This window comes from Orcinus orca, chromosome 11, assembly GCF_937001465.1.
Source record: "Orcinus orca chromosome 11, mOrcOrc1.1, whole genome shotgun sequence".
Taxonomy (NCBI): domain Eukaryota; kingdom Metazoa; phylum Chordata; class Mammalia; order Artiodactyla; family Delphinidae; genus Orcinus; species Orcinus orca.
Window position 1 is genome coordinate 41,171,922 of NC_064569.1, and position 25,032 is coordinate 41,196,953.

Here is a 25,032-nt window from a genome sequence, read left to right on the forward strand (position 1 = left end):
ATGGAGTCTATGTGCCGGCCCCACGCCCAGCGGCATGCCGGGAGTTGGAGGCGGCTACCAGCGCAAAGCCGAAACTTGCCCGCAAACAGGCTCAGGAGGCTGTGAGTCCGCAGCAGCGGACCCTGGGAAAGCAAGCGAGTTGACGCCACAGCAGCCTTTTGAAGAGAAAAAGCGGAGACCCTCAGCTACAGATCTTCGGTGACTAAACAAATTGTCTTCTATAACTCCCCTTTTCCTTTCGCCAGGCCCACACTCCCATGCCTAAGGAACTTAATCCCCCTTATCCTTGCTCAGGGGATCTAAGTCTTAAGCAGCATGACGTGCTGCAGCCTGCCCAAGGTATAAAGAAAATACAAGCAATGCAGAGTAATCTCAGTATGTATTGATGGATTGTTTTCCTTCCAGAAATTTCTTACATGGCTTCTGATCTTCACAACTGTGCACTCCATTTTCAAAACGGGAAAAAGACTCAGAAATCAGAAGTTGTTACGTCTAGAGTCGCTTATTCACCATATTTCATTGTCTTGATAGCATCACTAGGTAAGTTATTACAATGGTGCCAGTTCGCCCCTTACTTCCCCGTGCCTTGGCTTCCTCATCTGCAAAATGGGGATAAAAGTATGTATCTCATAGGGTTTTGTGGAGATTAAATAGTTAGTAGTATAAAATGTTTGCAACACAGTGCAATGTGTTTTTCCTGGCCACACAGAAATCAAAAAGGAAGAGAAGACCCCAGGCTCTGTAGAATCAGCGGGCTGAGTAACAAAAAAAGCAGCCTAAAGGCCATGCTGGGTAGGCTAAAAGTGTTTCATATGCCTACACATCTAGAATTTGAGCAGTCATAGAAATCTGTCAGAGTACCATCAGCCTCAATGCCCAAGCTTTGTTGGTTAATGACACCAAACTAGAAGACAGCCAAAGCAAAGTTAGGCACATCCTTTGAGGAGACAGCAGAATCCAATTTGGCAGTAATCTCTAGATCAGTCAGAAAGATCATCTGGACTTACAAACATCCCAACTACTTATCACAGAGTCACTTATTCACCATATTTCATTGTCTTGATAGAATCACTAGGTAAGTTAAGCTTAAGTGCAGTAGAACAGAAGATACAAGGAAAAGTGAAAAGAAATGCTAATATTATTAATATGTAAATTATAACAATGGACATCTAATTCTAAATGTGACTGCTTTGTTCCAGACCATGCATAATTCATGCATGGGTGTGTTTTAGGGACAAAAAAGTCAAGTAGGAAGAAAAGACAGATGATCAAGAACAGATGAAGATGAAAACCAAAGGTCAGATTTTATGTCCTGGGCAGTGTTTATACGTCTGTCTTGCAGTCTTGTCTACATGTAAAGGTGATCTTGTAGTCAATAGTATCCTAAACTTATTAAGCAACTGAATAAGTATATTACGTACAAAATAAAACTGCTTTATACTCATTATCCTTTGTAATCTCCCTAACAACCCTATGAATTAAGCATTATCTCCTTTTTAAGATGAGAAAGTTAAGGTTTAAGAGATTATATTGTCCAAGGTCACATCCAGGAAGAGCAAGATCTGGGATTTGAACAGTGGCTTATCTGACACCAAAGTATGTACTGCATCAACTACTCTTTACCAAACAAAAGATAAAGAGTACACTCTCTAGGGAGGTTGAAAATGAATAGATCAGAGGATACTATGTGCTGAGCTTCTTAGAGAAAAAAGAGTTAAGTAAAATCTAAGCCATTGCATGTACTTCCCTGGTGGTCCAGTGGTTAAGAATCCCCCTGCCAATGCAGGGGACATGGGTTCGATCCCTGGTCAGGGAACTAAGATCCCTCGTGCCGTGGGGCAGCTAAACCTGCATGCCACAACTAATGAGCCTGCATGCCACAACTAGAGAGAAGCCCGTGCACTGCAAGGAAGAGCCCACACGCCGCAATGAAAGATCCCACCTGCCACAACTAAGACCCGATGCAGCCAAAAAATAAATAAATATTAAAAAAAATTTTTTTTTTAAATCTAAGCCATTGTATTTGTTTTTCTGATAGGGAATTCGCAGATTTAGCCCTGAAGTTGTATGTTACTTTACTAATTTACATTTAATTAGAATCCAGATCTAGAAAGACAGGCACCTCTTTGTGACTAATTCCACACTAACCGAAAGAGATCAATAGAGCAAATCTGGGAAAAAGACGGGGCCACAGCAATTTAAGAGCACAAAAAATCGAAGAAGCTGTGTGTTTTATCAAGGAAGGTTTCAAAAAAAGACACACAAATTTATCTATATATGTGCATAACACACACAAAAACCCTATTAAAAAAGCAAAATAACAAACAGGTTTGAGGGGGTAGAGTGCAAGGGTGAGTTTAGAGAGGTCAAGCTTAATAAGCTTAAAAAAGGTGAATGAAAGTCTGAAGTAAAGTTATAAAGATGTCTAGGGAAAGATATTAACTAAACCCTTAAATGAAAAATTAGACATTAGAACTCAGAAAGAGGGGATTCCCTGGCGGTCCAGTGGTTAGGACTCCGTGCTCTCACTGCCAAGGGGCTGGGTTCAATTCCTGGTCGGGGAACTAAGATCCCACAAGCCACACAGCACAGCCAAAAAAAAAGGAAGAAAACAGGAATCTGTAGTGATTAAAATGAGGAATGTGTATCTCATCTTATGCAAATATATGAAAACACAGATTTACAAGATAAACTGGTTATTACTCATGTCCCAAAAGATCCCATATAATACAAAATAGTACAATACAATAATACAATAGTGTTTTTTAAATAGCAAGTTCCTTTATAAAATTGACTTTAATCCAACTGAAAAATTTAATTCATATACAACTTTTAAATCTCTGAATTTGAGAATGCAAATGCTAGACTTCGTTGCAATTTCCAAATTAATTTGTTGAACAGGCCAGAATTCATAAGGAACAATACAGAGGAGATCTGGAAGTGAAGAGGAAAGATGCGGAAAAAAGAAGGAAGTAGAAATAGATGGAAGTTCAAGGTCAAAGGCAAAATACAAAGTCATTAAAGAAGCATAGAGGAGAAATAAAGTATTAACAAAACAGAAAACAAGTGCTGATGGCATTAACCTCACATCACATAGGGCATCTTTCTTCCTTATTTAAGTCTTGGAGTTTGTATAATGAAACAATAATTTAATCACAAACTAAAAATAAATATTCTAGCAGGAAAAGCCTTAGCTCATGACTAAGAAAACAGAGCATTTTTAGGAGAAGCAGAAGAATGAAGCAGGATTACTTTATACGAACTAGTATATAAAAAGATGCAGCTAGGTGGGGCATTTGTGCCATTCCTGCTGAGACTTGGGAGTTCTCATAACAGAGCAGCAGAGGCCATAACAGATCAAATTCCCATAGGGGAACCATCCATGGCCAAGTAAGACAACTAAAGATTCAGAAAAATGATAAAAAGGCTCAACTGCAGCTCTCTGGTTCCAAGTTATCTGGAATTGTTAGGTATTGGCCAGAGAAAAAAGCTTCAGCGAAGGAGGAGAAACTCGGTCTTGTTTTCAAATATTTGCACCTGAAATTTGTGTTACTTTCAAAACTGAATGCTGAAGCTTCAGTCAATCCTTCACGGTAGTTTGAAGATAGCCCAAATGTCTGCAGCAACCCTATATGAAAGGCTTTCTCAGGAGACTTGGAGATACAAAGGGTTTTCAGAACACTCTTTCATTAGGCCTAAATGAGAAATGGCGAGGCTCATTATGTCAAGCCTTCTTCACTTGCCATGCTCCTCCAACTCACAGTGGTGAGATCATGCCCTGCCCCTCACAGCGTACCCAGTGCCTGACAGTGCCTGACTTCCAGGAATCACGTCTGTCCCCTCAAGAGAACCTCACCACCTCAGGTCTTTCAGACTCTACTTACTTGTCTTATATCTGTCGTACTGTAATCTCTTTCCAGACAAGATGACCACCCCCATTTCCCCTCCCTTTAAGTGGCGTCTTAAATAAATCATATATTTGGGCAAACATTCTTATTATTGGGGCATAATATTGGACAATCTTATTACTTAATAGCCACATTTTACGTAGTGACTGGTATTCAGTCCTTAAGAGTTCTGCAGTGACCCTTTTACTTCCCAATGACTCCCTTTTAACTATCAAGTCTTTACACAATAGATTCTTCTAGATGGAACCTATTATACTTCAAGGAAACAGTACAGACAATACTAAGTTAAACAGGATGCTACTCCACTTCTCAGGAGGGCCTAAAATCTAACCATTCTCCTTCTCATATACCCTCACCCTAATGGAAACATTAAACCATCTCCTTTATTTTAAGTATCAACCATCACATGGTTAAAGAGGTAAAATCCAGCAAATTTTACTTTTAGGAATATATCTTAGAGATACACGCAAAAAACTTAGGAGAATACATGTTTAAATGGGCTTAACCTAAATGGCATCCGTAAGGAATGGCCATTTTTTTCCCCAAAAGAATGATGTCAAACTATAAATCCTAACATAGAAAGATGTTCAGGATATATTAAACATAAAAAGAAAACTGCAGATCATTAGTACTACATGAGCCCATCTGGGGTGGGTGGGTGTGTGTGTGTGTGTGTGTGTGTGTGTGGGTGGGTGGGTGTGTGTGTGTGGGAAAGAGAGAAACTTTTTTGCAATGGCTACCTCTATAGAGTGGGACAAGGAGATAAGTTATACCTTTCTTTATTTGAATTTATCACTTTGTGTATTACTTTCATCATGAAAAAGCTAGTTTAAAATTTTCATTTAACTGCAAGGATCAATAGTGAACAAATGCAATTTTTTAAAGCAAGTTGAATAATTACAGTGTTCTATCACTACACCAATTCTTACCAATTATATGGCATTAGCACTATAAATATTTGTTTGAAGCTAAAGAAAGCCCAAGAGATTTTCTAGTTAATCTGAGGATCTATGATTACAAACTTACATAAATTCATTTCTATATAAATTTGAAAACTACTCTTAAAAAACCCTCTATCTCCAAGTAAAAATTAGTAAGTGTAAATTTATAGTAAATATATTAATAGAATTCTGTGTATCATTTACAGTAAACAAGAGTCACAGATGCAGATTTAGAAGGGACCGTAAAAGTCCAACCCTCCCAGCCTAACATTCAGAAAGAACTGGAATAAATAAATAAATAAAAATAAAAAACAGCAGCCTGCTGGGGAGAGAGCTGACTTCCCCGAGCTGAGAACCAGTCCTATGAACATAATACAATTAGAAATGTCCCCCCAGAATGGGGACATCTGGTAATCAGTCACTAAAAAAGTATTTTGGCCTAATATGTCAAGTTGTCCAGGTCGATTTTAAACAAGTCATTTGACTTAATTTTCTGGTTTCAAAATTTTCAATTTCTTTCAAACCAAAAGAAAACAGACCATGTTGAAGGTGGATTTTAATGAACGAAAATCTCTGTATAAAAACATTTAAACTTTATCAAATGCTTTAAAAATACACACACACACAGATTCAAATCCAATACAGAATCTTTTGAACATTATCATTTTTCACCTCAGCATAACACGTAGAGGGATTTCTGGATAAAACTTTACATGTGAAAAAAGACCCATAGTCTTACACATGCACACACACAAGAGCACACAATCACAATCAGGAAGAACTAAAGTATATGGTAAGAATGCAAACAGGATGGGAATGAATTTCTTGTAAAGCTTATATAAAAGAACGCTACATGAGTAAAAGAACTTTCTATACCAAGAGAAGATGCAGAGAGGGGAAAGAGAAAGCAGAGGTTAGTCTAACTCATTAATAGTTTGAGAAGGTCATTCAAGAACAGTGAATTTGGGGAGTTACAGATAATCCCTAGTTTTCACCACCTCAAATTCTGTGAATCTGGTAACTGATGATGCTTTGAAAGTGTCTATGTTTTCATTTTTTTGTAGGTCTTGATTTGTTCATCATTATTTAGGTGTGGTTTGTCCCTTTTGGTGTTAATTCCTCAGTTCTCGCTCAGTGTTAGATCCAATTCACCAGAAGAGCCACAGTAGGAAACGGTGGCAAGCACAGAGGACTGCAAGGGTGGCTGTTAATAAGAGCCAGACGGCCTGGGTTTGCATTTCAGTGTCACTAGCTGCTAGCTGCCTGTTACTCAGCAAGCTCCTCGGCCACTCTGTCTCCATTTCCTCATCTTCAATTAGGGATCATTATTACCTACTTCATATAGGGCTATTAAGAGGATTTAAACAAGGTAATCTATTTAAAGAATTTATCACACTGCCTCACACAACTAAATGTGCAATAAATGTTACCTAAAATTACTATTAGTCATAGAATTACAGGGGAATCAAAAGAAGAATTTTCTTCTTTCTCCATATTTCTCTTTAATGAGGTTTTTCAGGGGCAAAAAAGGTTGAGGATCTAGTCTTATGAATATAGATGTTTGCTTTTATGTTAGAAAAAAAAATTACATGGCTCCATATCACAAAATTTAACATCTTTCCATTAAACATCACACAATTCTCATCATCATTATGCCCTACACACACCCTAAATGATGTGGAGTTTTCTATTGATATTCAACAACAATAGGGTCCAGAAATTTTAAATAAGAAATCGTTGCAGAAATGCATGTTGGGCAGTAATCTGTGGGTGCCCTAAGAGCCTGGGCCAACAGATGCCTGGGATTCTGCCTCCAAGGCCTGGACACAGTCAGATGGGTCAGGTTCTTGCAGCCCTTCAGAGCTCCATTTGCAAGACCCCCTTCGAGAGGGGAGTTCCCATAGGCGAAAGCAGCAGCAGCCACTGAGGACGGAATGCCCCACACCTACTTCAGTATGATATGATAGCTATCATTGGTTTCTGCTGTAAAAAAAAAAAAAAAAAAAAAAGAAAAAAGAAAAAAGAATAATCTTTAGTTACCTCTAAAACACAGCAGGAGAAAAATATATGTGGTAAGGTTCTTTAGAGAAAGAAAAAACAGAAGGACAGAGGGCAGTATACTTAATTATCACAGAATACTTGTAATAAACATGCATTATAAGAACAGCATGCCTCCGTTTCATCCTTTGTCCATGGAAGGTGGAAGAAGATGGCAGGAAGTCATCAGTTACACTGTCTACTCTAATAATGGCAAGAAGCCAATTCATAAAAAGGAACAATCTCTAATAATGTCACTTTCTTTACCTCAAATACGGCAGTTAATACTTTCCCTCTCTCCTCAAAGTACTATAAAAAAAACCCTCAAACTCCTTCGAGAAAGGCATTTGCCTTACTACTTCATTACCTTTCATTGTGTCCAGAATAAAACAGGCTTCTTCCTGAAAGTTCTGTATCATCTGAAAAAAGCAAGAAGTTTTGCTGATTATTAAAACCTTGGTTTGCTATATTTATTTTTTATTTATTTATTTTTTTTGCGGTATGCGGGCCTCTCACTGCTGTGGCCTCTCCGGTTGCGGAGCACAGGCTCCGGACGCGCAGGCCCAGCGGCCATGGCTCACGGGCCCAGCCGCTCCGCGGCATGTGGGACCCTCCCGGACCGGGGCACGAACCCGCGTCCCCTGCATCGGCAGGCGGACTCCCAACCACCGCGCCACCAGGGAAGCCCTGCTATATTTATTTTGCCTGTGTGTTTATTATACTAGATATAAGTGAAGAATAATCCTTTGTTTTGTTTTCTCTCCTATTTAGTTTTCAAAAGCTTTCAAAGCTAAGCATTCTAAAACTGCTTTCTTAAAATTCGGGTGTGCATTTTCTTGGGCTAACCCCAAGACTTTCCAAGGGGCACACAGATACAGATAGGCCCATATGGGAGGAATTAAACTTCCATATCTGTTCTTTCCTAAAACCATCTGAGAACCTCTTCAGTTTTCCTTTCCTACTTCCCTTCTCAAACTACCTTTTCCCATTTTATAAAATAAAGGCAAGAGTTTCACCTTCCTGAAATCCTATGAAGATGCACTGCCCTGGAGTATAAAAGCCCCCAGGATGCAGAAGTGTAATTGCAAACGGAAGCTCAAATGACTGGGTAATAAAGTCTTATTTTCAATTCTTTCCTTTCACCAGAATTGAAGTGATCTAATCACAAATTGTCAAATGACAGATGATTCAAAATAATTTTTGATAATATCACTATGCAATTTTTGGCACATAACTCAGAAGTTAAAAAAAAAAAAATCCAGCAATGCTGTTACAGCAAACTCCATCCATTCCTGTCTATCAATTTATATGGAACAGATTCCACAGCACTTATATCTAGGGGGAAAAAAACGGATGGAATTGATGCTGAACTCTATTTCATTCTAGCAATCAATAGGCAGTATGTATCTATCGATGAATTAATTGTCTGTGGGAGGGAGGGTAAGGAATCGAGTAATCTCATCCATCTCATTAATAGACGCACTTTTATTGTATTTTATTTTATTTATTTATTTTTGGCCACACCGTACGGCTTGCAGGATCTCAGTTCCCTGACCGGGGATTGAACCCCCAGGCCCTGGCACTGAAAGCTGAGAATCCTAACCACTAGGCTACCAGGGAACTCCCTAGATTCACTAATGCATTAATAAATTTTTTCTTAATGTTTAATAATTACTTATCAAAACATATAATACATTTATGTTATTTTAATCCATTGTATAATTATGGTGATAATTCTATTCAGAAGAGTTTTTTTACTTTTATTGAAGCAAATTTTTGTTTTAAAGAAATATGGTAGGATAATTAATAAAAGATATTCAAGCATAAAGGTAGGTTATGGTAAGATGAAATTCTGTGGGGGAAGTGAATGAAAATATGAGTTTAACGAAGCAGAGAAATGATATAAAAATTCTGTTAAAAAAGTATATTCATGTATTTTTTTAAACAGATGACAGTATTAAATTACTCTTGTATTTAGGTTACACGGAATATAGCTAGAGTAGTGAAGTAATCACTTCATTTTTAAATGTCATATAATATGCCCAGAAATGACATCTTTTGCAACTATTTAAACTTAAAACAAAAAATTTTAAGTCAACCTAAAAACGTGCAAGGGGATACACAGTTTTAAAACATCATTGTAGGAGGTAAGCAAACAAAAACATTTGAAAACCTCGTCTTAGAAAACAGAGCACTCTGCCCCAGTAGAACGGTTCCTGCTCCTGTCATCTGCCCAGACAAATCACTGTCGTCTGGTGATTCAGCTGTGCTGAAAATCTACCTCGTCACTAATGAGCACATGGATTCCTGTGGGCCCCTGCTTGTAGATCTGGCTGATCTGGCAAGGGGAAATGCTGAAAAGCTGAGCGATTTTTTCTGTCAGTTCAACAGCTGTCAGTTCTTCTAGGTAGATGGCATGGTAAACTGCAAAAAGGAGAAAGCAAAGGCAGTCAGTACAGAGTGTCTCTGGTCTTAAATGTAATCTGATCACTAGGAATGCCCACTTTCCTGAAGGACTCAGAGGCAGACTGCCTGAATTGAAATGCCAGCTCAACCACTCGCTAGCTGTGTGTGACCTGGGGCAAGTTACTTAACATCCCTAAGCCTCATCTTCCTCATCGAAATGTTGGCAAGAACAATAAAATCTACTGCAAAGAGGAAACACCGGTTGTAAAAATTAAAACATGTAAACGTGCTGAGAATAGTGCCTGGCATAATATATTAGGAACTCAATAAACATTAGCAATTACCATTCCTTCTAGCAAATGCTGAATCTGCTGTTTGATAAATTCCCATCACACATGCTCATAAGTCATCTCTTTATTTTTCTTCATCTGTCCTGGCCTGTGCAGAACGACCTACCGAAGAAAGTACCATTTGAGTCTCCATCCTCATGCTTCTGCTGCTGTTGCTGCTGCTGTTGCTGCTGCTCCCTCAGCTGCAAGGATTCCTGACAAACGTAAATGGTTAGCCTTGGGCGCACCATCCTAAGGAGGAAAAAAGAAAGCTGTTACTCTTTCATGGTGAGCACATTTTAAGGAAGAACTTGTGTGTCTACATTTTAGCTCCCCACTGGCGTGTGTGTGTGTGTGTATGTGTGTGTGTGTGTGTGTGCGCGCGCGCGCGTGCATGCGTGCATTTTAACTGAATTCATTCCAACAGAAGCCCTCATATAAACCTCTGGTTTTCCTTGAAAAATCAGATCTGGTGATCCAAGGCCCCCATTCTTACAAAACACCCAATCAGCTGTTCTACTTGCGTGGTGCATGCATTCTTCAGTACCCCCCAGACTTGACTGTCACTCATTTACATGTGGTCTCTGTAGTCATTTGAGTTTGTAACCTTTGATGTAAAGGTTAGAAAGATTCAAAATGTGTGAGCCACTGTTTTGTGGGTCAGTTCAAGACATACCTTCTATTGATACTTAAAAGTACCAACAGGATAAACTAGAAAATCTTATTTCCCTCATTATCTTCTCCTAAGCGTCTTTAGCCTTCTTTCTGTTCTTTCTTCTTAGACAACAATATTGAATTACCTCTTGCTCTGATCATCTTATTCCTTCCTATTTCTAAATGCTCTGTAGGTAATACTTTTTTTTTTAAATAAATTTATTTATTTTTGGCTGTGTTGGGTTTTCACTGCTGCGCGCGGGCTTTCTCCAGTTGCGGCGAGCATGGGCTACTCTTCGTTGCAGTGTGCGGGTTTCTCATTGTGGTGGCTTCTCATTGCGGAGCATGGGCTCTAGGCACGCGGGCTTCAGTAGTTGCGGCACGCGGGCTCAGTAGTTGTGGCTCACAGGCTCTAGAGCACAGGCTCAGTAATTGTGGCACATGAGCTTAGCTGCTCCGCAGCATGTGGGATCTTCCCAGACCAGGGCTCAAACCCGTGTCCCCTGCATTGGCAGGCTGATTCTCAACCACTGCACCACCAGGGAAGCTCCTCTGTAGGTAATACTTTTAAAAATGAAAGATCCATTCTTTTCCTCCCAGTCATCAACCCTTTGAATTTCACCTCTTTCCTTAAAAGTTTCCAACTTGGGCTTCCCTGGTGGCGCAGTGGTTGAGAATCTGCCTGCCAATGCAGGGAACACGGGTTCGAGCCCTGGTCTGGGAAGATCCCACATGCCACGGAGCAACTAGGCCCGTGAGCCACAACTGCTGAGCCTGCGCGTCTGGAGCCTGTGCTCCGCAACAAGAGAAGGCCGTGACAGTGAGAGGCCCGCGCACCGCGATGAAGAGTGGCCCCTGCTCGCCGCAACTAGAGAAAGCCCTCGCACAGAAACGAAGACCCAACACAGCCAAAATTAATAAATAAATTTATTTTTTAAAAAAAGTTTCCAACTTGATTCAATTATCTCTTGTAATATACACAAACACAAATACTTCACAATCTGTTTCATTATTTAGTCACTGATTTGGTTCTGTGGCACTGACCTGTATGTTTTTTCCATCAATATTACTACTTCCTATTGTAAACTGTAAATCCCAAACAGAGACTAGAAGTTCCTCTGTATTACATGTAATATTTGTAAGCAGACACTTAAGCAATTCCTACCCAAACTTAAGAATAATCTCTTCTTTAGTAAAACTGAGTTCAGGACCTTTGCACCCACTGTTTCTTCTGCGTAGAATGTTCTTCCCTCATGACTCCAAAGCTTCCATCCTTCTCATAACTCAGTTTAAATGCCCCCTCCTCAGAGAGGTCTTTCCTGACTATATTCTGTACTCTGTAGGACACCACCTTATTTTTGTTTGTTTGTTTTGTTTTCCTTCAAAATACTTATCACTATTCAAAATACTTATAGTTTATAATCTTTCTCTCTCTCCCCATCAGAAAGCTCATCAATGTATCACCAAAGCCTAATGGCTCATAACAGGGACAACGGATATTTAACTGAATGAAAAATGGAATATCATGAGGACCTCCTTGGATCAAGTACAGGAAAAGATATTTTTCATCTTTATTTGGTACATAGCTGGCATTCAAAAAGAATGTTTCGACAAGATGTATTTAGCTGTACAAAAAGTATTGCGAAGAGTCCCTGAATCCAAATCCATTTGAAATCCAGCCCCACTGATATTTTACCACTAATTACATACCGGCCTTTCAATGCATTAAAAAGTCTGATTCCATCTGCAGGGCCACAGATTTGAATCACATCATCTCTAGTTAGCTTCAATAAATCTGCCCCTGGAATAAATATAAGAAAATGGGTGATAACGGCAAAGATTCTCCTTGTTAATGACTTAAAATGGACTGTGTTACAACGACACCTCATTACTAGTATGCTACAGTCATAATCTCTTGCATGGCATATAAGGCCCTCCATGACCTGGCCCCTGCATCCTCTCTCACCTCAATTCCCACCCAATTAACTTATTCATTTAACCCTATGCTTTCATCATGCTGATCACGCCTAATGAGCAAGTTGTTCCTCCTGCCTGAAATATCCTTCCACTGTCTGACCACCAGACTCTTCCTCAGCCCTCAAGATTTACCTCACACATCACACATCACACATGTTCCTTCCACTGTCTGACCACCAGACTCTTCCTCAGCCCTCAAGATTTACCTCACGCATCACACATCACACATGTTCCCAAACTCCAGAGCCTTACACTTATCTATTGCATTACAACTATTTGTTTACCTTTTTCAGGGTTTTATTTTGATTTGGGTTTTCTTTGATACTAGATGGTGACTGATCAGGAAATATGCCTTATCCATTTGTGTATTCTTACCATACCTGGTACACAGAAGGTGCTAAATAAGAGTGGAATGTGCAAAGAAAACATAATATAGTGATAGCAAGGGGAAAATTTCCGACTACCTGCAATGCTCCTTGATAAAATATTTTATGGATAATATATTTTAAAGTATTGTATAGAATAAATATTTTAAAATTAAAATGAGTTTAAACTAAGAGGTCTTTCTTTTTTGAGCATTTCACAGCACAGCTGCAGCTGGTGAGAAAGTCTGAAGGGTTCAATGAAATTCATTTAATCAGAAAAATGCATTAAGATCTCCCCCCTCTACACACAAAACAACACAGGGATACCAGGAGGCCCTGGAATGTAAAGGAAATCCCATGCTGGGGAAAACAAAAGGACAAGCAAATTTAACCTGAGAAGTTTGTAAAAAGCCTTGTGAATGTGGAAAAACGGTTTCGATGCAACCACTGCTGAGCCTCCTGAGGTGTGGTTGTTGGCAAGAGGTTCTGAAAGAGGGAAAGCATTTTTTTTGGTAACTAAATAGACTCAACTTTAAAAAGGTAAATGTTACATCATTAGGTAACAACAGCCAAATACACCCACATTCAGACAGGCTGAGTTTGCTTGGAAGTTGTTTATACATCAGTCTTCTTTCTCTAACCATGCAAGATATCCATGGAATTCCATCCTTATCTTCCCCACTAGACTGAAAGTTCCTTAAATACAGCACAGTATCTGGTTCAGGCCAAAATTCAATAAATGTTTGCTTAGTGAATGAATAATACTCCCTAAAAGTTGGGCATTTCTACTGAATCACACAGTCACCAAAGTATTATTAGACATCAGACTATTAGACTATAATAACTGACATTTATATAACTTTAGACTTACATCTGTGACTGGAGGGGGTGGCTCTGGCTGGTGGTTTGGTGAACCATTTCTAAAGAAACATTTAAAATGAAAGGATGAGTTCATGACACATACTAGGGTTCATCGCCTCATTCTTCATCATCATAAGTCTTAAGCTAGAGATTTAAGGGAATCTGTGCTATCTCATAAAACATTCTTACTCTTGGATCCAATACTTCTATTATCTATTATTTTAGCTCATCTTCACCTTCTTCCCCCAATTATCAAAGATTCATAATAATTAGGTGTTGGGATCATTCTTAATAAGTAACCAAACAGATTTTACTGTTTGCACAACTGTGTTTCAATTCCCAACGACCACTCTGATCAGGAAGTGAAATAACTTTAAGAGAAGCAGTAAGAGGAAGAAGGGAAAAACACAGAAAATTCATTCCCTGAATCACTAAAAACTGACCATAAATGCTGTTTCCTAATAGTGGGGAAAAGGGAATTCCCTGCAGGTCCAGAGGTTAGGACTCTGCGCTCTCACTGCCGAGGGCCGTAAGGGCAATGAAAAACTAAATCCCATAAGCCTTGTGGCGTGGCCAAAACAAATGAAATAAAATAAAATAAATAAATAATAGAGGGGGAAAAAGGCTACATAAAAACTCTTTCAGTCTCTTTTGAAGATAACCCAAACCTCAGTTAATATATAAGTCCATCAAAGACTGACCAAATAGAAGGTCTTATTGATTTGGAAAGATTTTGTTTATGGAGACATAACGAAAGAATACATATTTAGGACAAACACAAGCCAATTTCCCAGACTTACCCTTCCCCAAGAGAAAAACTGTTATGGGAACTGTTGAAGCCAGGTGATGGGGAATTATTGACATATGTGATCTCGGGCCATGGAGAACACTAAAAACAAAGGACAACTTAGACACAGAAAGTACATTTGACTCTTTCTGTGTCAAAATTCCACAAAGATGTACTACTGTTACTCAAATGGCACATCTTTTTTTTTTTTTTTTTTTAATTTTATTGGAGTATAGTTGATTTACAATGTTGTATTAGTTTCAGGTATACAGCAAAGTGAATCAGTTATACATATACATATATCCACTCTTTTTAAGATTCTTTTCCCATATAGGCCATTACAGAATACTGAGTAGAGTTCCCTGTGCTATACAGTATGTCCTTATTAGTTATCTGTTTTTTACACAGTAGTGTGTATATGTCAATCCCAGTCTCCCAATTTATCCTTCCCCCAGCTTACCCCCTGGTAACCGTAAGTTTGTTTTCTACATTTGTAACTCTATTTCTGTTTTGTAGATAAGTTCATTTGTCGAATAGCACATCTTGATTAGTAAATCTTAATTCCTCAGAGGCCCTCACAACTAAGAGGACAAGTAAGTTTTGACCAGACTGGAAGTGATGTTTCTTTTTTTTTAAATTGAAATATAATTGACATGAACATTATATTAGTTTTAGGTATACAACATAATGATATATGTATACAGTTGACCCTTGAACAACGCAGGTATTAGGAGCACCGTCTCCCCCTCCACAGTCAAAAATCCGGGTATAACTTGACAGTCAGCCCTTTGTATCTGCATCCTTGGATTCAATGAACTGCAAACCATGTAGTACGGTAGTACATATTTAGTGGGAAAAAAAATCTATGTATAAATGAACCCATGCAGTTCAAACCTGTGTTGTTCAAGGGTCAACTGTATATCGCAAAATAATTGTATTTTTCTTTTAAGAGTAAAAAGTACTGATTGAAATTGTCACCAAAAGAAATCCTTTTACCTCTGTGAGTATAGTTGTCTCATAGGAAGGTTGATATTTCTCCTTCTCATGAGGCGTTCGTTTCTCCATTTTCTCCCTATCTGTTTTTTGTTTTCTGTCTGCACCTTTGGGCTAAAATGAGAAATATTTTGTTTCAAACTCACATACTCACCCTTCGACTCAACAATATTACTTCTACGAACTTAAAATAGTCACATGTGAAACAAAAAGGTATGTACAATGAGGTAAAGACAAGATCCATCATTACATCTAAGTCTGAAAATAGGATATTTAAATGTGTGATGGAGTTGAAAAAGAATGAGAGATCTATAGCTACAGACGTGGAAACATCTCTAAAGCACATAGTTAACTGAAAAAAACAAGCTTCAAAACAATTCATAAAATCCCATTTATGTTTCAAAGAAAAGAAAATATGTGTATATCTAGGTACCTGTGTATATAAGAGCACAGAAGGGAACTAGAAAGATACATATGAAATTATTGACAGTGGTCACCTCTGGGGAGAGGTTGGGGAGTCAGGGTAAGAGTGGTAAAGGGGGACTTCAGTGTCGTGCTCTGAATACTGCTGTATTAATGAATCTTTCGCAATGAGAAGGTATCTATCCATATGATATCCATATGATCCCTTTTCCAAGTTCCCCTTCTCCCATGACCATCCCTATTTAAATTTCTTTACCGGGCATATCAGTAATTATTTCAATAACTCTAATTTAGGCTGAGCTTTCATAGTTTTTGAAGATGGGACAAGCTGACGTTCTCACTTGGTGACTAATGTTGCAAATGAAGGACGAGAGGGAAAGTTCCAAGGGCCAGCACAGCGCCCAGGAGTACCTTGAAGACTTTGATCTGGCAGCTGGCTGAGTGTAAGTGCTCAGTATATTCCCCGTTCTCATTCTCCTTGAAGGTATCGATTTGTACTCGAAATGGCACTCCCTTCTCTCCACCATGTTTCCTCATAGTGAACTCTGTGCTAATACAATGCACCTGAAAAGAATGCAACATCCAGCCAGGTTTCAGTACTGTTAGCTAGCCAAACCAGTCAGCAACATTTTTGGGGCAACTACTAACAGCAAAACCTTTAAACACCTACAAAGAAACTTTTCCTCTCTTTTTGATCATGAAGAATTCACACTCTCATGAGGAAATGAGGAAAACTTAAACGATTTACAAATGCAAACAAAGTAAATGTACAGATCTAATGTTAACAAAAAGCTACTGTGAGGCATTCATTAATCGTTTCAGAAAAGACAGAGCTAACATAAAAGAGAAATGGTTTCTGTTACTAAAACTTTCCTGAACTTTAAGGTAGATTTTAGAAAGCACAGGCACCATCCATGCTGGGAACACAGTAAATATGAAAGCTCACAAGCAATAGGAAGAAAAAGGTTTGCTAGGCTACTGCATAAAGTCCAAGATCTTGGTAATCTTAATAGTGGAATCTTGGTTGACCAAATACTAGCTTGGGTAAGTTATTTTCTCTAAGCCTCAAGGACTATTCTTACAACACAGGATTATTTTTGAAAGTCTTAAGTAAAATCATGTATAAAAAGTATTTACTTAACACAGTGACTACCTGATGAGAAGTGCTCAAACTATTGGTTATCATACAAATAAACTCTAACAAATAAGACTTTTCAAGCAATCTACCCAAAGGACATAATCAGATATGCAAATCAAATTCTAAGTATAAAGATGTTCAAAATAACTTCTTGGATAATAGTGAAAAATTAGAACATTCTCAAAGCTAAATAATTGTTAGGTAAGTACAGCCAAAGAATAAAATATTATGCAACCACTAGCAAGTATTTTTGAGAGAAACAAATAAATAAATTGGGGAAATTAGAAGAGCAATTCAGAAACTCCTCATTGCTTTCAGGCACATGTTGAGTAAGTCTGCACTTGTTGAGAGATTCAACCCTGTAAAGATTTCAAATTCAACATGTTTTATCCTTTAAGAACCAAACTGGTAGTAAGAGATCCTCTTCAAAACTGGAGCCCTATCTGCAGTGTCTTACCTGAATGAACACAGATGTCCTCTTTGCAGGGTCCCACAGGAACTCCACTGTATTTAGTTGGTTTGGATTAGCCCTAGGATCGATTATACCCACAGACATTGGGATATCTGAGAAACAAATGGTTATCATTGAACAATTCTGAGTGCTACTGGGTTTAAATAAGAACGCACCGATTCTTATATTATTGGTCCCTAATTACCAAGATTTTTGTGTATCATACCTTAAACCTTTTTTTTGCCAATAAAAAGAGTTTGATTTGACCTAAAATTGACCTAAATACTTTCCTTTTGAGTATCTTTTTTCCATTTAAAAAAGTTTTTACAATAAGACAATTTAAAAGTAGTTTCCTTTTAATGTGCCAAAATTCTATTTAAAGATAGATTTAGTCTACACACTGGCTCTAGTGTCATGAAAAATTTAATTTACAATCTGCTTCACTTACAGTTTTAAGGTTAGTATTACTGCTAGAAGTAAACTAAGAGGATTGTCATAGAAGGATAAAGCAGAGTGTCTGAATAAAGGCAGAAAGTGTTGTTATCACAAATATTAAGTGGGGAAAATTTAACGTAACAATTGATGCTGACTTATGAAGTCATCAAAGAATCCTATAACAGAGTGACACATCTTATTCTCAGGAGGGAAGAAAAATGAATGGGCTTTAGAACTTTGCTTTCCAGTCCATATGGCATATATTTAAATATCATTCCCTGACTTCTATTAATATTCAAACTGGGGGATAAGGCCAGGCTGATATTTATTATCATAACTATGCTATAAGTTTTCTACTGTTTTAGTATCAATGATTCAAACAAGAAAGCATTAAGTGGGTTCCACTCCACAGCATTAGCTACGTTGGATTTATCCTAAAGCCAGTTTATCAAATATATATCAAGATATCTGTAGGAGAACCAGTGTTTTCTCAGATAAAAATAGTAGTGCTTAGATTTGTTTAACAACTATGCTTACCAATAGGAGATGACAACCAATAAGAGATCAAAGACACAGATGCCAGAATTAAAAGTACATTCACGAAGAGAGGCTGCATGTGTGTTTGTAAAGATCCTTCCCTTTAGGATTTAAGAAAAAAAAACTCTTTTTTGTTTCATTCACTAGTCTGTTGTAGTTTTTAGATTCCACATACAAGTGACATCATACAGCATTTGTCTTTCCCTATCTGACTTATTTCACTTAGCATAATGACATCCATGTCGCTGCAAATGGTAAAATTTCGTTTTTTTTATGGCTAATATTCCATTGTGTGTATATGTGTGTATAAATATATATATGTATGTAAGTGTGTGTGTATGTGTATATATATATCTCACATCTTTTTTATACATTTATCTGTTGATGGACACTTAGGTTGCTTCCATATCTTGGCAACTGTAAATAATGCTGCTATGAACACTGGGGTGCATGTATCTTTTTTGTTGCGGTACGCGGGCCTCTCACTATTGTGGCCTCTTCCATTGCGGAGCACAGGCTCCGGACGCACAGGCTCAGCGGCCATGGCTCACAGGCCCAGCCACTCCGCGGCATGTGGGATCTTCCTGGACTGGGGCACGAACCCGTATCCCCTGCATTAGCAGGCGGACTTTCAACCACTGCGCCACCAGGGAAGCCCCTGCATGTATCTTTTTGAATTGTTTTTGTTTCTTTTGGATATATACCCAGGAGTGGAATTGCTGGGTCATATGGTAGTTCTATTTTTAGTTTTTTGAGAAACCTCCATACTGTTTTCCATAGTGGCCGTACCAACTTACATTCCCACAACAGTGCACAAGGGTTCCCAAAAAGAAGGAAGTTGTGGCACATGCTACTATATGTATGAATCTTGAGGATTATGGTAACTGAAATAACCCAATTACAAAAAAGACAAACACTGAATGATTTCACTTATCTGAGGCACCTACAGTAGTCACATTGATACAGACAAAAAGTAGAATGGTGGTTACCAGGGACTGGGGAGCGGAGGGAATGGGAAGTTATTGTTTCATGGGTACAGAGTTTCAGTTTTGCAAGATGAAAAAAGTTCTAGAGATGGATGGTAGTGACGGTTGCACAACAATGTGAATGTACTTAATGCAACTGAAATGTACACTTAAAAATGGTTAAGGGGGCTTCCCTGGTGGCGCAGTGGTTGAGAGTCTGCCTGCCGATGCAGGGGACACAGGTTCGTGCCCCGGTCCGGGAAGATCCCCCATGCCGCGGAGCGGCTGGGCCCGTGAGCCATGGCCGCTGAGCCTGCGCGTCCGGAGCCTGTGCTCCGCAAGGGGAGAGGCCACAACAGTGAGAGGCCCGCGTACCGCAAAAAAAAAAAAAAAAAAAAAATGGTTAAAATGGTAAATTTTATGTTATGTATATTTTACCACAACTAAATTTAAAAAACAAAAACTCACCCTCAAGTTATGGATGCAACTGTTACAGAACTGAAGTGTCTACACTTTCAACTTCAGTTTTGGAATCATTATATCAGTAATTTCTTATGCTTAATCAATAACCATTTCTAGGTTCACGTTGATTGAGCCCCTGAAGCATTTTGAATCAAAGTAAACATCAAGGAAAGAAAACCAATTCTCAGACCATAGTTATAGGCATTTCCTGGGCAACAGATTCTCTTAACTTACCTATGTCAAGAATTCTATCTCCAGGTCGGTTCCACCTCCAGCCCTCCAGCTGCTGATGTTCAGTGTATTGTAGCCGTCTGTCATGGAACACGACACGGAATATACTCTAAAAGGAAGCAACAAAATCAAATGTTAACAGGATCCCTTAAAAATCAGTGCTGACAAAGGAAAACTAGCAGGAGTCACCCCCAGTTGGTTTCCAGACACAACTTAAAATTATTTTTCTTGAGACCTGTTTTACTCTAAAACCCATACCATACTGTATTTCAAGGCAAACTTTATAATTGCTCAAATATAATCTATATTATAGTTAACTAGTACCATATTTAAAACTTGGCTTAAACATCAGCCCTGATTGGTAACTAGGCATAAAGGACTCCACTGGAAGCATTTCTACATGCCTCTACTGTTACCGTGTGACATCTGGCTCAGCTCTTCAGATACATGTGAAAATCTCACCAAGTCCCCTGCTTGCTAACCCACCATACAACCTGTAAACACTGAGGGTAGGTAGGGGCTGTTTCCATCAACCTTCCTTTTGTGGAAGTGCCTATTAATATCCCTCTCATCATCTTCTACAGCAGCTGACCAAACTCCTCTGTCTCAATTATACTGTGAATTCATTACTGTCAGTCCAGATTAAGAAAACTGCTATTCATCAACAGTAGCTTCTGGTTTCTTTGCTACTAGACCACGTATCCAAAGAGACACTGGAACTTCTCTAAAGATCTCGAAGAGGTTACTTTATTCCACCCAAAAAGAACTTCAATGAGCCATGAGACTCTCCTGACATGGAGTGCTAAGCTGTCGTTTCTGCAGCTCTGAAAAATCCATGTGAATAGGTGGGCTCACTCTGACCCCAAAGAAGTAACACAACAGTTTACCACTCTGCTAGCAAACTGTAGCAGGTAAGAGATACCACCAAGCCCTTTATGAAAGAAAAAATATTAATCCAAAAAGGATCAGTAAAAGGATATTATGGAGAGGAATGATTTACTTGTTTTCTTTTACCTTCACCAACTTGCCATTAATTTCTGGAAGTTCTCCAAGTTTCCTATTGTCTAGCATTCGGATTTCATAAGACTGGCCTAGAACAAAAAGTAACTACATATTATATTCATCATAAATTAACTTCCCAAGATTCAGAAAGAATGAAATTCAGTTGGTTGAATATACAAGAGTATATAACATTATTAGTATTAGTAACAACCATAATCCTTTACTGTATGCTAGGCACAGTGCTAAGTGTTTTCATAAATTATGTCATTTAATTGATACAATTCTCTAAGGTATTATCAATTCCAGTTTCACATATGAGGAAATTGAAACACAGAATTTAATCAACTTGTCCAAGGCCACACAACTGGTAAATAATAGAGCTGGATACAGTAATACTTCTCAGACAGTGACCACTGGGGATGTCCAGGGAACATGGATTAGAAAGAGGGAGACTGGAACTAAAAATGGACAGGTAGACAAAAGAAACCAGTAATATATATCAAATACGACACTGAGGCTTTGACTTTAACAGGTCACACTAGAAAGATGTACTTTTTACATATAAGTGTACCTAATTAAATATCATGAATCCAGCAGGTCTGCAATAATACTAATGAATAACACCATATCTAACCTTGATTGAGATATGTCAGGGTTTCATCATGGAGTTTCACTGCTGGAGAGGTGGCAGCACAAAGCACGTATTGAAAAGGGAGGATTTTATTCTCATTATCTGGAGGCAAACTTGACTCTTCTTGCTTAAAAATGGGCAATGCTAGGACATCACTGAAATAAAACAAACAAATGACTTACTTTAACATCTGACAATGGTGTAAGAGCCGATTTATTAATGAAACCATTTAACTGCAATTCGCTTTGGAAAACCATAAACATGACACACCTTGGAGAAGTTTCTTCCTAACCATTCAGTTCAGATTACCTGCTGTAATATCCCTCTGACCACAACAATGTGGGCAATGACAGACATTCACTATTAAAACCACTTAAGTGTCCAAAGAGAGTGTTTCTAGGAATCATAGACAGGGACTCCTAAAAGGGCTCTGAAAATTGTATGCAGAGTTCCCAAATGTCAATTTAGGACACTCAGTAATGTATTTGTTCCCAGAAAGGTACCAACTGCAGAATCTTTATAACCACATCAGCTCATCTACTCTAAGGATTAAAACAATAACCAAAATTCCAAGAAACCACATGAAAAGCACAAATCAATGACCAGTATATATTTCAAGGTCAGTTTACATTCTGTGGAATACAACTAATATTGATATATCCCTACCAGCTATCTCCTCCAAGAAAAAGCTTCTTATACTTCTCAGTTTATCTAAACTTGCAAACCAAAGAGACACATCCAATGAATTCTAATATGTTGCTCATTTTTATGTGCTAAAGAGTACTGGACCAAGTTTGAAATCCTAGCTTTCAGTCTCTAGAACCTTTGGGCAAATCTTGGGCAAGCTCTCTTGAGTCTTCATTCCTTCATCTATAAAATGGGAACCACATTTGCTGCAAAGAGTAAATATATGAGAAAATATTTCAGAAACAATAAGGGGCTAAAATGGATGGAAAAGATTAGAAATAATTTCCCCTCAGGGAGCGATATACCATGTTCTTGGACTGGAAGAATCAACATTGTGAAAATGACTATACTACCCAAAGCAATCTACAGATTCAATGCAATCCCTATCAAACTACCAATGGCATTTTTCACAGAACTAGAACAAAAAATTTCACAATTTGTACGGAAACACAAAAGACCCCGAATAGCCAAAGCAATCTTGCAAAAGAAAAATGGAGCTGGAGAAATCAGGCTCCCTGACTTCAGACTATACTACAAAGCTACAGTAATCAAGGCAGTATGGTACTGGCACAAAAACAGAAATATAGATCAATGGAACAGGATAGAAAGCCCAGAGATAAACCCACACACATATGGTCACCTTATTATTATTATTTTTTTTTGCAGTACGTGGGCCTCTCACTGCTGTGGCCTCTCCCGTTGTGGAGCACAGGCTCTGGATGCGCAGGCTCAGCGGCCATGGCTCACGGACCCAGCTGCTCCACAGCATGTGGGATCTTCCCGGACTGGGGCACGAACCCGTGTCACCTGCATCGGCAGACGGACTATCAACCACTGCGCCACCAGAGAAGCCCTGGTCACCTTATTTTTGATAAAGGAGGCAAGAATATACAATGGAGAAAAAACAGCCTCTTCAATAAGTGGTGCTGGGAAAACTGGACACCTACATGTAAAAGAATGAAATTAGAACACTCCCTAACACCATACACAAAAATAAACTCAAAATGGATTAAAGGCCTAAACGTAAGGCCAGACACTATCAAACTCTTAGAGGAAAACATAGGCAGAACACTCTATGACAGAAATCACAGCAAGATCCTTTTTGACCCACCTTCTAGAGAAATGGAAATAAAAACAAAAACAACAAATGGGACCTAATGAAACTTAAAAGCTTTTGCACAGCAAAGGAAACCATAAACAAGACGAAAAGACAACCCTCAGAATGGGAGAAGATATTTGCAAATGAAGCAACTGACAAAGGATTAATCTCCCAAATTTACAAGCAGCTCATGCAGCTCAATATCAAAAAACCAAACAACCCAATCCAAAAATGAGCAGAAGACCTGAACAGACATTTCTCCAAAGAAGATATACAGATAGCCACTAAACGCATGAAAGAATGCTCAACATCACTAATCATTAGAGAAATGCAAATCAAAACTACAATAAGGTATCACCTCACACCTGTCAGAATGGCCATCATCAAAAAATCTACAAACAGTTAATGCTGGAGAGGGTGTGAAGAAAAGGGAACCCTCTTGCACTGTTGGTGGGAAGGTAAACTGATACAGCCACTATGGAGAACAGTATGGAGGTTCCTTTAAAAACTAAAAATAGAACTACCATATGACCCAGCAGTCCCACTGCTGGGCATATACCCTGAGAAAACCATAATTCAAAAAGAGTCATGTACCACAATGTTCACTGCAGCTCTATTTACAGTGGCCAGGACATGGAAGCAACCTCAGTGTCCATCGACAGATGAATGGATAAATAAGATGTGGCATATATATACAATGGAATATTACTCAGCCATAAAAAGAAACAAAATTGAGATTTGTAGTGAGGTGGATGGACCTAGAGTCTATCATACAGAGTTAGGTAATTCAGAAAGAGAAAAACAAATACCGTATGCTAACACATATATATGGAATCTAAAAAAAAAAAAGGTTATGAAGAACCTAGGGGCAGGACAGGAATAAAGACGCAGATGTAGAGAATGGACTTGAGGACACGGGGAGGAGGAAGGGTAAGCTGGAACGAAGTGAGAGAGTGGCATGGACTTATATATACTACCAAATGTAAAATAGATAGTGGGAAGCAGCTGCATAGCACAGGGAGATCAGCTCGGTGCTTTGTGACCACGTAGAGGGGTGGGATAGGGAGGGTGGGAGGGAGACGCAAGAGGGAGGAGATATGGGGATATATGTATATGTATAACTGATTCACTTTGTTATACAGCAGAAACTAACACACCATTGTAAAGCAATTATACTGCAATAAAGATGTTAAAAAAAAATTTTTTTTTCCCCTCAGAAGTCCTAGCCATGGTTAGTGAGAAAGAATATTCTGGGCCTTGGAGACCAACTGTTGTGATCAGCATTCAGTCCAGATCAAACTTTAAAAGGATCTTAAGAGCTGTACCAAATTAAAGAGTATTTCAAATTATCTCAAGACATGCCATGAAATTCTCAAAATAAAATGTATTTTAATTTAAAAAATATGTACATATACTCACTAGAACAGTTAAAATGAAAAAGAATGACAACCCAAATACTGGCAAGGCTGTAGACTAACTAGGACTCTCATACTTTGCCAGTAGGAATGTAAAATGATACAACCACTTTAGAAAAAGGTTAGGCAGTCTCTTACAAGAGTAAACACGCATCTGCCCGTTGATCCAGCAATTCTACTCATATGTATTTATCCAAGAGAAATGAAAATATAAGACCAACCACAGACTTATACATGAATGTCCATAGCATAAAAGCAAAAACTGGAAAGAATCCAAATGTTCATAATTAAGAAAATG

General features: G+C 38.5%; 1 protein-coding gene and 1 long non-coding RNA gene across 8 annotated transcripts in view; one reads left to right on the top strand and one right to left on the bottom strand.

Moving 5' to 3' along the window:
• Positions 1-47: 47 nt before the first annotated feature.
• Positions 48-12,809, top strand: LOC117203007 (uncharacterized). The gene is made up of 5 exons (XR_004485566.2): positions 48-198; positions 406-540; positions 1,200-1,297; positions 9,739-9,909; positions 11,720-12,809. It is a non-coding gene; the product is annotated as an uncharacterized LOC117203007 (long non-coding RNA).
• TFCP2 (transcription factor CP2) overlaps positions 5,393-25,032 on the bottom strand; it is a 51,128-nt gene continuing 31,488 nt past the window's right edge. For 2 of the 7 annotated variants that reach the window (XM_004274319.4, XM_033436287.2), the window contains 14 exons: positions 21,537-21,688; positions 20,915-20,991; positions 19,904-20,009; positions 17,277-17,383; positions 16,093-16,245; positions 15,262-15,372; positions 14,279-14,367; positions 13,489-13,537; positions 13,010-13,103; positions 11,986-12,076; positions 9,749-9,873; positions 9,168-9,310; positions 7,254-7,305; positions 5,393-6,832 (listed from right to left, as the gene is read on the bottom strand). In XM_004274319.4, coding sequence (XP_004274367.1) covers positions 6,795-6,832; positions 7,254-7,305; positions 9,168-9,310; positions 9,749-9,873; positions 11,986-12,076; positions 13,010-13,103; positions 13,489-13,537; positions 14,279-14,367; positions 15,262-15,372; positions 16,093-16,245; positions 17,277-17,383; positions 19,904-20,009; positions 20,915-20,991; positions 21,537-21,688 — 1,387 coding nt within the window. In that variant the 3' untranslated portion in view covers positions 5,393-6,794. Of the gene's footprint in view, positions 6,833-7,253; positions 7,306-9,059; positions 9,311-9,636; positions 9,874-11,985; positions 12,077-13,009; positions 13,104-13,488; positions 13,538-14,278; positions 14,368-15,261; positions 15,373-16,092; positions 16,246-17,276; positions 17,384-19,903; positions 20,010-20,914; positions 20,992-21,536; positions 21,689-25,032 lie in introns of those variants that run through there. The other 5 variants (XR_007470024.1, XR_004485562.2, XM_033436285.2 and 2 more) reach the window with 5 other exon arrangements.